Genomic DNA, 16,736 nt, shown 5'->3' on the forward strand with positions numbered 1-16,736 from the left:
ATTTTACTTCAATCCCACAATGATTGTCTCATTGAATTTCAAGGTCCAGAATCTGAATGACAATGGCCTTAAATATGTGTTTCTGCGCTCACGAGTCAACGAATCAGGAACGATAGCAATTTGAAGTGAACTGTGTCCACACCTCACATATCCAACGACAATGGACAAAGTCTTATTTGACAGACTTAACAGGGCAGCAAGCCAGGCGACTGCAATCGACATGACACTGCATGCTGGCCGGGCAGGGCAGCGAAAAGTGGCCAACATCCATAAGATAAGATAAGTAATATAATATTCCATTCATTCCTCTTTATTTTTTTATTTCTTTTTTTACCAGAAGTTCAGTTCTGCTTCATCATTTTACAAGAAACAAATTGAAAAAAACAACAACAAACAAACAAGAAAATCACGACATAAAATACAACATTCCATCAGATTTCAGATTAAATAATACAGTTCCATGCTTTACAACTAAGCCTTTAAACTTAGCCTTACATTACACAATGTATTAAACTTCAACAGATACAATTGTACAAGTACTTTATGATAATGGCAATAGCTTGAATTGTAAGAAATAGACACCAGAAATAAATATTGTATGCTGCATGAAATGAATACATGTCATCTATTCTTGTTTGTTCTGCCATTATACGGGCATTCCTCACTTAACTACTGTAACAGACCCTATGGCGCCATCCTCTGCCACAATAGTACAATCCTGGAGATGTTTACGATCAACTTATTGCACTGAATACATTCACATGATGGAGCCAGCATTGACCAGCTTTGCACACTCCAAGCTGATGCACGATGCCATACGGGTGAAGGGCTTGATGGGGTAATACACATAAGGGCACCTGTTGCCCAGACTAGCTGGGCATGTATTACATACACAAGGCTGTTCAAAGACACGCAGAATGCTCCGAGCAAGTGCTCGGACTCTTGTCCTATTTAGGATAACATGAATGAAACTTGTCCGTCACAGGAAACATCCTGTTCTGCTCTTCAGATGGGGCTGTGTGCATTGGATGATTCTGCAGCATCTGTGCCTCTACATTTCCACACATCTCCTGTGCAGAACATTTTGTTGGAGAACATCACGGACATGAGCACAAGTGTAAGACCCGAGGACATCTCGCATCGCAAATTTGCGTTGAGAAAACCTCTGGAACCACTCCCGACACCTCACTACCATGTAGCTTTTCAAGGGTGCATTAAATTACCCCTCCTTCCTGGGGGTAACACCCAACCCCCTTCATCCTATCCCAGCCACGGTATAGGAACGCGTCAGTCTTCTCCCCCTCCTCCTCCCTGTGTCCTCTCATCAAGGGCTCATGTCTGCTCCGTGGCCGTCACTGCCTCATCCTGGTGTCTCTTCCAAACTATCACCAGGCCCTGCAGATCAGAGATAGGCAACAGGGAAGCTAATGATTAGCAAGGAGCTAGAGGTGATACTTTAGCAGGGCTGCAATCATTCCCACATCAAATCAGGAAGAGGTTCCAAAGAGACACTTGGGTACCTAAATAGGCAAACATTATTCCCAAATTCAGTTAGCGGATCCAGGAGAGGGCACACCAGGCACGCACCACCTTTAATTTTGTTCTTTTCTTTTTTTTAATAAAAGACATAAAAAGAAAGGTGTCCCCTTTAATTTTTGTTTTTGATTTGAATGAGACCATCCTTGTCAGGACATTGTGCTCCCATGTTTTGTGCTTGTTGGCTGACTAAACCCGGAAATGGTAAATAAACTGCTTTGCACCCCCCTTCATAAAATTCCTGAATTCCCTCTCATAGAAGCATTCCTCCTAAACCCCCATATGTGCCTCACCTCTGCATCAGATGTTGCCAGGAGACTCTCGTCATAGTTGAAGCCGACACCCAGGACAGGGGCTGAGTGTCCCTGGAGCTTATTGACACAGGGCTTGGCGGTGCGCTCGATGTCAAAGAAGTACACAGTCATGTCTTCACTGCCGGACACTGAGAGAATCAGAAGAGTGATGTGTTCACGTCAAATCAAATTGGAAAATGCTGGCAGCATCTAACTTGAGCAACAACAGTGCGCATTTCATATTTAAAGCCGTTACTTGGGTTATGACAAAAAGCAAATACTCTTTGCATACAGTTAAACTCGCCTAAGTCGACATCGCATATGTCGAATAATCGCGCAAGTCAATGATTTTAAAAAGTCCAGATTTTTCCCCATTGACTTACGTGTATTAATTCACTCACAAGTCGAATTTTGTAAGTCGAATACTCGCCTAAGTCGATGAAGTTCCAAGAACACTTTCACAGAAAAACCATTAAATTCACTGTGCCTAAGTCGAATAAGATTTTATTGTGCAATAAATCACTGTCAAAATCACGAGACGCCAGTTTTTGTTTACATAAAACCTAGCCCGACCAGACAGGTGACAAAAAATGATCTAAAGTATCAAAATTCAAAGCGATCGCATGCGATTGTTGAACTCTCTTCGTGTCTGGAGGTCCGCTGGTACAGCCCTGTCGCGCTACGTACAGTATATAGCAACTGGGCTGTGTATAGTTTGTGCGTACAGCGACTGGGCTGTGTATAGTCTGTGTATGTTTGCAGTCTGCGCTGTGCAGTGGATGGATGAAGCTGCTGAGTTTTCAAAGCGGAAAGTAAGGGGACAGTTACGGGCACGGGTAAATCAGAATTACAACTCCACACGCATTTCAAGCCACGGCATGGTAAACTGGAATCAATCACTGCTCAAATATCGTTCATATTCACTTCCCCAAGGTTTAACAAGGGTGTAAAGTAATCGGACCTGTGCCAATACTAATGCACTGTCCATGCAAAGTTAGCCGCGGCCCTGCTGGGCGACCCGTGCTGCGGCACACCTCTCTAGCTCTCGGCTCCAGAGTAGACAACATACATGTACATTTATACATAATGTATGTGTGTGGTGTAACTGTTGTTAAGTCGATTTTTTTTCGACTTACGCACAAGTCGAAAATCGCCTAAGTTGACGTGTTTTGCTCAGTCCCGAGAAGATCAACTTATGCAAGTTTAACTGTACTTGACATCTCTTAAAGGAGCTGCCAGCAGCCTCTACAGATCAAAAAATACATGGACAATATTAAGAAAATATTATACAGGTGTATGACTGTAGGCTCTATGTGATATGAGACTTATTCAAGCAATGATGATGCTGGAGCTAGTAATGATGATGATGATTATAAAGACGATGATGCTGATGATAGAGAAAATGACAATGATGATAGCAATGATGATGACGAAAAAGAATATTAGAATGATAGATGATAATAATTATGATTACGATGATAGTAATGATGATAATGATGATGATGATGATGATGATGATATCAATGACCATGAAAAAGAGAATGAAAATGATGCTAATGATGATAAGAAACATGACAATGATATAGATTACAGTGAAGATAATGACAATGATGTCCACCAAGACATTCTGATCTCTTTACCCACACATGCTCCCTCCCTGAAGGACATCAAGGGACAGAAGGAGCTTCTCACATTCTCCTTCCTGTGTTTGATGGAGAACGTCTTCTTCAGACTGACCTCCCCATCACTGCCTGTTACCCTGCCAAGAAACAACAAAAAAAAATTCTCCTGCACTTTTGATCAACTGCTACTGATGAAGCTTGAAACATCTGTTTTAATATTCACATGTAACACAATACTTTTTGTTAATAGTCTGTCCAGTAAAACCAGCAAAGTGATTTCATTTCCTACGAAGGTGCATGTTTGCTCTGCTAATAAACAAACTACCCACTTTATAAACATACCCATACTTAGGCTAACCTAGTGATGAAATGTTCAAAAAGGAGCAGCACAGCAAAAGTTAATAATTCTTTTTATTAGAATATTTCATTTCTCTCTCGTGTCTCATGCCTGAATGACAGTCTTGCAGACAACCTGTGGAATCTTACGCATAAGACTAAATTCTCCTTTCCAAACTGGAATTGTAATTCTTCCCTTTCTACCACAGATAACAGTCAGACAGAGGAATAATCATGTAATACCTGTAGAGGCAAAGCTGGTTGATGGCACAGTTGATGAGGAGGAGAGGGTCACGAGCCTCCCTGGATGCCCAGGCCCTGAAGGAGAGGCATGTGATGGGACTGCCCTCACACACCACCAGCCTGGCAGATGCAGAGTTAGAAGTAATCACTATCATGATAATCTATGAGTGGGGCTACAATTGCAATGTATTAGACATAATGTCTTAAATTACTACAATTCAATATTGCAATATAACAGAAATAATGTCTGAAATCACTGCAGGGGTACATATATAATCTTACCCTATTAGTATGTTAGCATTGGTAGCTTTGGAAGAAGGAAATATAATCACTCATACAAGTATTAAATCATTAAATCATAAATCTATTATATCACACCTGAAATACTACATAGAAATACTGATAATTTACAGGAATAAACAGGGTTTCCAAAGACAGGGGAAAGGGTAACTGTCATAGGATCCATCTACTGTTCTTATTTTTCCTGAATGAATATTTACATAAAGTATACAACCAAGTCAACACATTGGCTCAGTAAATCAACAAGAAAGACAGCAGTACAATAAACACATTAAACATCATGATTTTGTTAAATCTTACTGTTATCACATCCATGTCAGGGGCAGATCCATGAATTCCCTAGAGGGGAGGCACCTTAACAAAATTAAAGGGAGGCGCATGCGCCTCCTTTTTTCTTTTTATTTCTTTTGTTTAAAAAATAATAATAATAAAGGGGGTGCGCGCCCGGTGCGCCCCCCTCTGGATCCACCACTGCATGTGTCCTGGTGGTTCACAGAAATCTATGAAATGCATCTTTTATAGTTACATCAAATTTGATCTTTCCAATATTCATTGGTACACTGTATACAATACCATTTCTTCTTCTGCAATAGCTATAAACCTGTCATCATTATGTGCCTACATATTTGTACATAAAACATACCTCTTTCCCTTTGACAGTTTGCCTGTAGCCATGTCATACTGGAATGATGAAATTACACCCTGAAATAAAAAGAAAGCCCACAAAACAAATGTACAGTGCATAACAACCCTTATTACACTGCTTCTACAAAATATGCTTTTAGGTATCACACTACAGTGAACAACAAAAATGATAAAATCGTTGGCACTCACACTGTACACATTTGGGAAATAAGGACCTCTTTGCTTACACAAATTTCTTCAAGATGATAATTGACAATGTACAATATGACAGTGATTTGATCATTCACTTTTGTGGGAAATACTATTGAATTACAGCATCCTTTCATCTTTTCTTATTCTCTTTTTTTATTTCAGTTTCTCCTTCACACACTACAACAGTAACCTTGCCAAACAGATGTTTGGATACTTGTGTGTTATACATGAACTATAATCTGCTCGCTGGAAGGAAGGTGGTAGTTTGATGCTGTGACGCTAAAAGTACACTGCCATGTTGACACACAATTCAAGTTTGCCTTGTCTCAGAAACCAAACAGGGGCTCAAATTCCTTACCTTGTCATCCCCTCCCCACAGCAAGGCACCCGTGTCATCAAAGGTCAAGCACAAGACCTGACCGGTCAGTTTTCCCTGGCCCCCCTTGGTGGGTTTGCCCGTCGACACGTTCAACACCTGAACAACTCCACGGGCATTACCAGTCTGTTATGTTGTTGATGTTGTTTTTGTCAGAGGGTGCAGATGTTAAGGAAATTGTTCTTTATTTTTTCTTATGATTCAGAATATACCATATCTTCTCCATTCAAGCAAATACAAAGTGTTACATTTCTCTGTTTTATTTCAAAGCTAATAAAATATGTCAATAAGATATGGCCCAAAGTGTACTGGCACATAAAAACCCTAGAATTCAGTACCATGCTTCTTTGCACATTGGTAATAAAAAAAAATGACAGAGTTTTGTGAGTCCTCTCTATACATTCAGTCATTATAAAATCTTACTTTATAGAATTACAAAAATATTTCATAAAATTATGAAATGTCATCATTTTCACGCTTCTAGCAAAACTGCCAAATAACAACTACTGAGTAAAAAACACACAAAGTGATCACCATCAAAATAGTTCAGTTAATTTCTACTGCAAACTGCATAGGCACATAAATGGTTGAAGAACAAAATAACAAATCAGGTTGTGCATGACAGAAAGTTTCTGACTTGACCGGTACACAGAAGGGATACGACCACCATGTTGTTGTTGAGTGGCTGGAAGCAGCAGGAAAGGAGAGGCGACTGCTGGGGGTCAGTCACCGTCCGGGCACATGAGCCACTACTGACCACCCAGAGTCTGGCCGTGCCGTCCAGGGAGCAGGACAGAATGAGGTCATTGGACAGGGACCAGCAGAAATCTGTCGATCAATAATAAAAAAGCAACAAACAAAACAAACAAACATAGATAACCTAAGGTCTGCTTCAAATGTAGACAATAACATTCACGTACGATGACAATTTTAACAATGGCTACAAAAAAATCTTAAGTATCTATTCAACATTTACTGGTTGTTGCTGTTGGTTATGAAACGCTGAATAATGTGTATCACCATCTCAACTAACCATGTGTCATGTCATAAATACAACATGGATAATAACACAGGGTATCCGTATGTCCCTGGCCATTCTGTCTAAGTGCTCAAATGGCACAAGAAATTCCTCACATGGCATACAGAGGAAAGAGAGAGAGAGGAAAGTGAGAAAGAAAAACAAAGTTATCAGTTAATCATATCCTAAATTAGATACACGTGTTTTCAGTGCTGTCTTTTAAAAAAGAATCAACCGACAGAATGGTACAAATATGGAAAAGAGCTTATTCCAGAGAGTGGATCTAGCATGAACAAGAGACATGTCACCCCACATGATTTTTGTTCTGAGAACAATGAGAAGGCCAGAGATACAAGAACGAAGTGATCTTAACGAAGTGTACTGTTGAAACTGAAAAGTATCACAATGGGGAACAAATCTATTTAAACAATAAGAAGAAAGGAGTAACAGTTTAAATTCAATGCAATACTTGGCTTGTTACCTGTGACACCTTTGGTGTGTCCCTTTAATGTACAGACAACCGTTGCTGGGGACGGCAGGACCTGGCACACGGAGATGGTCTTATCAAGGGAGCTACATGCTATCCTGGACTTGTCATCATTGGCAAACTTGACAGCGGTCACTGCAATTCAAATAAAATCACAGCAGGCTACTGATAGACGTGTGCATTACAAAAGAGATGATTTGTAAGACTTTTAGCACAACCAGCCTGTCATGAAATCAAAATGTCTGGATAACATGTAACTCAGATTGGTCTATTCAATACTGTTAAACACAATATTTTTGTGGCATGAAATTTCGCAAACTGATGGCCTTTTTGAGGCATGAAATTTGTGTGAGTTGCCTTAAACATCTAATGCAAATAATGTACATTGTAGACTAGTACTTTTGCATGCATTTTTACAATTCCACAAATCTTGGCTCTCACGAAATTTGCGAAATTAAAATGCATGTGAACAATCCTCATTTTACAGTATCTTCTACAGTGGACTCCCCTTATAACGAAGTCCTCGGGACCGGCAGTTTTCTTTCATTATATTGAAATTTCATTATAACCGAACAAATAGAAATACATAGAGTGGATAATGTGGCCTGAATTTTTACTTCACTGTAACCGGAATTCTGTTATAACCGTGTTCTTTATAACGGGAGTGCACTGTACAATTAGTATTACCCATGTATCTTCGCACTTCATCAAACATATGTGACAGCATTCTCCAATCTTTAATGGAAAGACAAATATAAGAAAAATGGGTTGCAATCACTGTTTCCCAAGTTCAGTGTCCATCAATATAATTCAAATCAACTCAAACCACCATGAAAAAAAAAAGAGGATTGGAGGTACCTGCTTTCTGGTGGTGGTCAAAGATGTGGTGCATTCCTGTGAAGGCATAGTTCTCTGCCAGCGTCGTTCCTCCAGCCATAGCCCTAACACATTGACAAGTGCAATGAAAAATTAAGCCAATGCATGCAAGCTGTAAGTATGACAACTGATGTGCAAGACATCAAATAAAATTGGACATGCCGTACTCAAGCTACAGTCTTACTTGAATGTCAAACAGGTAGCAAGTGCTTCACATCATTGAGTAACTATAAATGGCCTCTTTGGTCATGTCACTGAATAGCATCAACGGAGGGGAAGAAAAGTGGTAAATGAAGTCAAATTGAGTGCAGGAATGACATCAAGAAATGAAATTCCACTTTGCACTCAGCATTCATAAAATGTAGGAATGTTTTACTGTCTCCTTTAGTTAAAACAGTCAAAATTGTATTCTTTTTAATTCAAAATGGCATCATGATCATGAAAGAAACTTCCAAATAAGCCATTATTTCAAACCAATCTTTACTGATCAGTTTTTGCTTGAGGCCTAGGGCAGCCATAGGCAAATGTTAGCTATTTATGACCACTGCATGAAACTGTAAAATCTGTCATTGTACACACTATAAAAGTGGCATTGTTGGCACGAATGGTCAATAGTTTGCACTGCCTATAGTCAGTGCTTCCCCGTGCAAAATCTATAGCCATGCAAGCCACCTGTCGCAACTCACTTGCTGGCATCGGCATTCCTGGTTGGCACGAGACGCATCTGGTCATCTTCTTTGTCCAGCTTGAAAGAACCCTTGCTGTGCTGTCGGCGATGGGTGCGAAAATCCCCCAAACTATCGTCAAGCATCTAGAGGATGTTAAACAAACAAACAAACAACAGATAAAGGTTTTTCAATTTCACTCATTATGATCTCTGATAGTATTCAAGATATTCGATTAGTAGAGATAGCTATGTCACTGTAAGCTTCAAATGAGCTCAAAAACATACACATACAGTGCAATGCCATGAATTAAACATGTGAAAAAGGTGGTTGAAAATCAAGTGTACAGTTTTCCTCAAGAATCTATGTTTTTCCTCAGTACCCACATGTACAAAAACCTGAGCCTGTTTCTTCATTAGTATCATGAGAGACACACATTGTGTTTGTTACATGATGATATCTTTTCACCGATAGCCACTCAATGCATTACCTGTATTCGTTGTATACTTTGTTACTGTACTTGTTTTTGATGGATGGACATGAAACATAATGCAGTACTCATAATGATAAACACTACTTCAAAGACCCATTATGATTCTTCAGTACATTGTATCAGTGCCATCATTCATGCCAACTTCATACTATAGATGTTTATTACTGTGGAAGACACCCACTTCTACATGTTCTTACAGTTTTGCCAGCACGTAAGCTCAACTTCATACCCAGTTTACATTGCAAATGAAAGTCATGTTTATACATGTTTGTTCATGCTTGTGGTGAGGTATGCTGAAAAGACAGCCACAGGATACATATACAGTCCTGTGAGGGTGAATCAAGAAAACACAACTCACATCCAGATTTGTCCTGCTTCCCATCATACTGGCACTTCTGCTGCGAAGGCTGCTACTGAAAATAAAGATGAGAGCATTGGTGACAGGATTTTCCTCAAACAATTTCATTCCATTCAAGGATAAATGGGAATACACCAATATACTTTAATACTGCTACATATCTCACCTCATAGAGACATTTCCCAAGGGAACACCCACACTATCGAATTCACCTGCTTTTTCTGGTACTGTATCTACACAATGAATCCAGGGGGTGTTTCATGAAGTCGAACTTACTGTAAGATTGACTGAAAAATTATGGTATGCCACTGGTCTCCCTATTCAATTTCATTAGTCTTTTATCACCACCCACTTCAAATTATCCGAAATGTTCACAGAACAATTCCACTGTTATCTATTTTATCTTGTATTATCAATGGCTACATGAAAAAAGTCTCCAAATCTTCATTTTTATTAGAAAGTTGAGCAATATTGAAGACACACACAGCATACCATAATTTTTAGTCAATCTTTAAAATGCTAAGTTCGACTTAAATTCTTTGTGAAACACCTGCCACTGTTGCTAAATCAGGTAAGCCTTGAGCAAACCATCTGGTTGTCAAAACACATTTTCTAGTACAGGTATGCATGATATAATACTATACTAATGTACTCATAGTCCAATATCTTTGACATGAAATATACTTACCATGTAGGCCTATATCTTTGTGGACAATTAAGTACATCAATCAATCAGTACCTGACATACATAATGTGTAAAGCACAGATTGCTGTATAGTAAGGCAGTGGACCTGCAGAAAGCATTTGTGTGTGTGTGTGTGGGGGGGGGGGGGGGACCAAGAGTGGTAGAAGGGGGAGAAGGGGAGGGGGAGATTGGGGTGAGGAGGAGGGTTTAGAGAAACTAGCATGGCAGCTATATTGTAATGAAGGCTGAATATTGCCTTGAACAGAGGGTTAAAAACTGCTGTACTTACCCCTGGTCAGACATGGAAATATTCGCCCCATATCGCTCAGTGAGAAGCTGGATCCTCTGCTTCATGTACTGCTTGCGGATTTGAGGATCAAGCTGGCAGGGGTAAAGGAGAAAAGATGTGTCAAACTGGGGCTTTAGGCTGCGTTCACATAGAAGTATTCGGTATTCGGTATTCGCTATTCGTTATTCGGGCACCGAATACACCATCACCCGCACCGTCAACTCACCATCCCATGCAGTGAGGATTTCTTCCTCCTACATCCCAGCAAATCTTATTAACAATTTCTAAACTACATCAAAATATCAGTCTACATGTCTAGTTTTGCTAAAGGGCAAATCCAGACCAAAAGTGTCATTATTTCATAAACGAGAGACGGTATACGCTGCAAGAAAATCGAACAAGTTCGATTCCCAATTTGCTATACTTTTCGCAGCTATTCGTACTTTCGAATAGTGCCCTCCTATGTGAACCGGTGTGAGGTAATCCTATCGTTCGATTCAAGCTATTCACGTGCCCTCGACAAACGAGCCCGAATACCCGAATAGGGACTTCTATGTGAATGCAGCCTAAGGGCATAATTACAAGAGCTCACCTGCAGCAGCAACAATGATGAGAAACATCATACACATGAAGTTGACATGCATAGCATACTCACAGACTATTATTGTATTAATATGCAAGACTGAAATACCATCCATGGTACTGCTGCTGCTGCAGTGCTGGTACTTTCTAGAAATGTATGGGTTCTGAGGCATATCCCTACTTTTGAAAAAAAAGGTAGGGTCCTAGCTACACTCAAAATTTGGATATGTAAAACAATTAAAACATGTTGAACCTCAAAGCATCCTTACTCATGGAACCTTCAAGTAAACTATTTAAAAAAGCACAAAAAATAATGAACAACTTACTCCGGATGAAGCGCTGTCTCGCAAAAGTTGACTCCGTCGTCGAATGTACAATGTTCCTGAAATAAATACACACCAGATGAAAAAGTTATGAAATAGAAATTACCAGCTAAATTTCCATATGAAAGAGACGAAACTTTACAAGCCTAAATAGTAAAAGGATCTAACGAGCTAAACCTAGAAGCCATATCTGAACTTCTTTGGATAATTTATGAAACTAGATGTAGGCCTAGGGGTAGTAGGAGTAGGACCCTAACAATTACTGCTGCATGTCCACTCTTCTTCTCGTTCTTGCCCAGCATAGGGCCTATAATACAATAATTATTCTACAATTCTAGACATCATTTTGTATTACTAAAAACACACAGGTGAAGACGAGCAGAGATCGACTGAGTCAAAGCTATCAAACAACGAAACTGCGACTCCACTTTCTCATCCCGGACAGCCGCGGGAATTTGTCGGCCGACCGACGGGGAGAGAACAATCCCCGTGGGCGTGGCGGCCGCAGTGTTCCAGCAGCAATCGCGTTGCACTGCTGCATACGCCCGTAGCTAGCCGCGGCTACTCTCATTCATTACAATACAAAGCGTCAAAGCCGGAGAAGTGTTTACTTACGGAATTGCGGGTTGTTGGGGGTCCTGTACGCGTTATATCTGGCGTCAATTGCCAGAATTTGTTGCCACATTGTTGCCATCGTCATATGATAGTAAAATAAACGTTTAATTCATCAGCAGTGACAGGAGACTCGAATAAATAAAAATCCAGTCACAAAATCCAAGCATCGGTCTCCGTCACTCCGACCTCGATCTGTGCGAGTATGGTAGGGTTAAAGCTACAAAGAGCCCCAAAGATCGTACTATTAAACTTGCCCAGAGTTCTGTGTATTGGCCCCGCATACACAACGAGTAGTGACACCGACATCGCAGAGCTAAAATTGTTATTGCTAGTTTCGGAACCAGTATGTCAGAGCTTCCATTGATGTTGGTTCTGCAATGACTCATCATCTAACCAAACCAATATGTCAGCACAAGCTATGAACTGCACAACAGGAATCCAAATGTTGGTGTTATCTTTCTAGTTTGTTCTCTCTTTGAATCTATAGAAAACAAGGAAAGGGAATATATATATAATATATATATATATATATATATATATATATATATATATATATATATATATATATATATATATATATATATGTATATATATATATATATGTATATATATATATACATATATACATATATATATATATATATATATATATATATATATATATATATATATATATACACACGCAACCGTTCCCTATCTTTCATTTGTGATTACTTGCATGATTTCCATCAAACTTAATCTATTCATTACTCTCAACTTTCCATAAACGTTCTACAAACTTCACAGCATTGCTTTCCAATGTTCTTTGCAGATAAATCTGGTATATTTATACAATTACCAACTATATTTCCCCCAATACCAGTTCATATTATGTACTTTCAGACTATAACTGAGCTGCCACATTCCATTCAAGCATGGCTCATTTTCAACCAAATTGAGCCACTCATTTGAATAAAAAAAAAAAGTCAAATCTTTGATTTCGTTTTTTGATAGGGGTATAACTGTATCTTTTTTATCATTTTGCATGTACATTGCAAACATTTTGTGAATAAAAGGAATAATACCACATATCTCTCTTTGCTATAGGTGCCACATTCCATTTAAAACTGGAAAATCATGGTTTTTCAAGCTTCTTTGTCCTAGACGTTTATGTCCAACAGCTGATCACTCGTGATCTATCATATGCCACTTTCTGACGTCTGATGTCTGCTATCAAAGCAGAATTCTAGTCTGATAAGAAAGAATAACCCGGGTAACAATTTTTTGAATATACTAGCACAACACTGGAAATTTGATCAACTTGGAGGTAAATTATAAAGAAGTTAATTGTGAAATTGTGATCTTTTTTTTTTAATTTTCACAAGACATATCTTGAGCAGTCAATATGAATATGCAAATGAGTGAGTTGATGATCATGATGTCATCACCTCACAGCTTGCTGTATACTTTGTACGCAACTAAAATTACCTCTCTTTCTTTTTTTTTTTTTCAAAAGCAGCTATAAGCCTCACCTCTGATATCTGTAGGCATCTATTTTGAACTTTTTCAGCCAGGAATATCATTATGTTTTAAAATTTTGTAACTGAAAAATTAATTTTTGTCAGTTTTTTTTTTTTTTTTTTTTACAAGATCAATGGGAAAGTGTGAGGTAATGGCATTACCAGCTAAACAATCTTTTGCATATTCATATCAAAGTCTTAAAAGTTATAACTTTCCCAATTCTTATATATCTGATTTTGATAAAATTTTCGCTATTAGTTCTAATAAAATTGTAAGGCCTAGGCCTACTCTTTCCTTTCAGATCAACATTTAACTGGTTTGGAATTTCCCTATAGGCCTCACGGTTGTTAAATTTATAATCCTCAAATTGGCAACAAATTTTTAAAAAGTTACCTGTTTCTCTCATATAATTAAACAATTTTTGCACATTTTTGTGTGTTATATTAAAAGGGATGGTAGAGTTTCGGTTGATATGGGGCTTCAGCTTTCCATTTTTTGATGATTTTCTGAGACAATGGGAAACCTCTTATGAAATATGAAAGAACACATAATTCTCAGAGGAATTTACATTTATTTAATGAAAATTGGTTTTGAAAAGGCCGACATCTCCAAAACAAAGTGATCCTAATACAGGGCAAGTGCCAAATTGTGTCTCGCCCATTCGCGTACAAGGAATTAATATTTTTTATAACTCCCAGAAGTTAATTGACCTGCTTATGACCTTTGACCTTGTGGTGACCTTCAACATCCCATGGGACATTTACCATCCAAGTTTGGTCACAAGCGGACAAAGGGATCAAAAGTAATGAGCCATAATCGGAACGTGCCATAAAAACATAACATTGGGCCCTAAAAATTAGTTGACCCCTTTCTGTGACCTTTGACCTCGTGATGACCTTTAACTCCCCAAGGGACATCTACCATCCAAGTTTGCTCACAAACGGACATAGGGATCAAAAGTTATGAGCCACAATCAAAACGCGCCCTAAAAACATAACATTGTACTTGTTGACCCCTGTCTGTGACCTTTGACCTTGTGACGACCTTCACCTCCCCAAGGGACATCTTCCATCCAAGTTTGGTCACAAACGGACAAAGGGATCAAAAGTTATGAGCCATAAACGAAATGTGCCCTAAAAACTTAACATTGGGCCCTAAAAGTGATCGTTGACCCGTCTGTGACCTTTGACCTTGTGGTTACCTTCAACTTCCCAAGAGACATCTACCATCACCCAAGTTTGATTGCCATTGTAGCAACATATGCTGAGTTACGTGTGATAAGAGAGTCTTGCAAGTAAACTTTAACGTATGACCTCAAATGACCTTTGACCTCATCATGTGACCTCTTACGGCACCATAACATGAAGGTACCCCCAGTGCATCCATCACCCAAGTTTGATTGCCATTGTAGCAACATGTGTCGAGTTACGTGTGATAAGAGTCTTGCAAGTAAACTTTAACGTATGACCTCAAATGACCTTTGACCTTATCCTGTGACCTCAAACGGCACCATAACATGAAGGTACCCCCAGTGCATCTATGACCCAAGTTAGGTTGTAATCCAAGCAACTTATGTGAAGTCATTTGTCAAAAGAGAGTCTTGCAAGTAAACTTTAACATAGAAAAGAGAGTCTTGCACATACTCTTTACTATATGACCTCAAATGACCTTTGACATCATCACATGACCTCCGACAACACCATAAAATGAAGATACCCCTAGGGCTTCTATCACCCAAGTTTGGCTGCCATTGCTGTAACAGCTGCCAAGTTATGCATCATAAGAGAGTCTTGCAGGTAAACTTTAACATTTGTGACGGACGACGGACGGACGACGGACAGACGACATTTGGATCCCTTCACCTCCAGTGGGCGAGACAATAAGGTGGGCCAGTCTTTTGTTAGGATCACTTTGTTTTACTTTGTTTTTAGATATCTCAGTCATTTCAAAACTGATTTTCACCAAATGAAACTTTGAATCCCTCTTAGAATTATAGGCTCTTTAAAATTTCATAAAGTGGTTTAAAGTACATGTATCTGGTTAAAAGATAAAAGCTGAATCCTCCCCTCATCCAATACTACACTGTCCCTTTAAAGGTAGGGGATACCTTTTACAGACCTCCCAAAATGCAGCAAAACATTAAATATGAACCTCAGGGGACTTGCTTAGGCCACTGCTTAGAAATTTGGAAGTCAACAGTTATCTAAAATTTGAATAATGCACAAAACTCAACTACTCAGTAGTTCTGTGTGTCAGCTACACTTAAGCCTTTTGTTGCATTCTTCTGTATTTGTGATCTATAAACACAAATCTAAAAGTACAAGAGCTGATGTAATAACATATAGAGTGTGTGGCAAGAATGTATATAGAAATGTTTGTAAGTGTTGATGAACTTTCTTCACAAAATATACATGATGGACACACATGCAGTACATGGGTCTGCAAAGGTAGCCTAGTAATGTACTGGAATTTACGGTGAGCCCCGAAAACAATTCAATTCAAAATCTAACGGTCAAAAAAATGTACTAAATGTTACCTTCCACTTTCGATACTTTATGGGAATTTCTAAAATGATACTCTCTTCAACATACCACTGTATTTATACAACTCTTCATTTAAGGAGTGCAAATGGGATTCCCTACCTTTAAGGAATCAAAACACAAAACAATCTTCAAAACCAGTATATGATTAGTGGGGGAAAAAAGCAGAAAAAAAAAAGAGAAGAAAAAACAAAAGAAAAAGAAAGGAAAGGTCCTTTTTTGTTCAGATTTTAATGATTTATCTAAATTTTGCTTTTGAGGCTTTCCAAGCAAGGAAAAAATATCTGTAAAAATGAAATGTATTTGCAGAAATTTCAAGATTGGCAGAGAGCAATTCAACATCTTTTGCTTCTGGTGCCAAGGTCATATCAGTGCGAGATGATAGTCACTCTTCTTTTCCAAAATCTTTCATTCTCCCCCCCCCCCCCCCACTTCTACAAAAAGTAAGAAGAATCATCCTTAGCATATTGTCTCGCTTACAGTACAGAAGTCAGAACCAAGAACAAAGAGACACCGAGCACACTTATGTAAGATATCCTGTTGATTTATTATCATTGATGATACAACCTTAGTAATACACGTTGTACATTACAATGTCTAATCATCCCACATGTCAGAGTATCTCTCACATTCTAAAATGTGGGAAGGAAAAAGAAAATGTATGAGCCAACTCGGATGTCAAAAGTTGTGTCACTGAAATGTGCATTCATTTGACCAAAAAAAAAAAAGAAAGAAAAAAAAAAGAGAAAATGTGCTCTCACT

The 16,736-nt window shown here is 38.7% G+C and overlaps 1 protein-coding gene across 1 annotated transcript; it reads right to left on the reverse strand.

Annotated features, from left to right (window-relative positions):
• Window positions 1-1,332: 1,332 nt before the first annotated feature.
• On the reverse strand, window positions 1,333-12,069 carry LOC140231805 (WD repeat-containing protein 13-like). The gene is made up of 14 exons (XM_072311958.1): window positions 11,935-12,069; window positions 11,323-11,378; window positions 10,415-10,506; window positions 9,441-9,492; window positions 8,611-8,735; window positions 7,907-7,989; window positions 7,043-7,183; window positions 6,205-6,371; window positions 5,526-5,669; window positions 4,974-5,032; window positions 4,031-4,150; window positions 3,470-3,588; window positions 1,830-1,978; window positions 1,333-1,395 (listed from the first exon to the last, which is right to left on the reverse strand). The coding sequence occupies exons 1-14, from the start codon at window positions 12,017-12,019 to the stop codon at window positions 1,333-1,335; spliced, it is 1,455 nt and encodes a 484-aa protein (XP_072168059.1). The 5' UTR covers window positions 12,020-12,069.
• Between the last annotated feature and the right edge of the window lie 4,667 nt (window positions 12,070-16,736).

Source organism: Diadema setosum, chromosome 8 (genome assembly GCF_964275005.1).
Source record: "Diadema setosum chromosome 8, eeDiaSeto1, whole genome shotgun sequence".
NCBI lineage: Eukaryota > Metazoa > Echinodermata > Echinoidea > Diadematoida > Diadematidae > Diadema > Diadema setosum.

Bases quoted from the DNA above. Each gene is read 5' to 3' on its own strand.
- LOC140231805 (XM_072311958.1), bottom strand. From the start codon at position 12,019: ATGACGATGGCAACAATGTGGCAACAAATTCTGGCAATTGACGCCAGA. The intron at 4,151-4,973 runs GTATGTTTTATG...TGCATCTGCCAG, and splicing joins AAACTGTCAAAGGGAAAGAG to GCTGGTGGTGTGTGAGGGCA. The intron at 3,589-4,030 runs GTATTACATGAT...GTTTCTTGGCAG, and splicing joins AACCAGCTTTGCCTCTACAG to GGTAACAGGCAGTGATGGGG.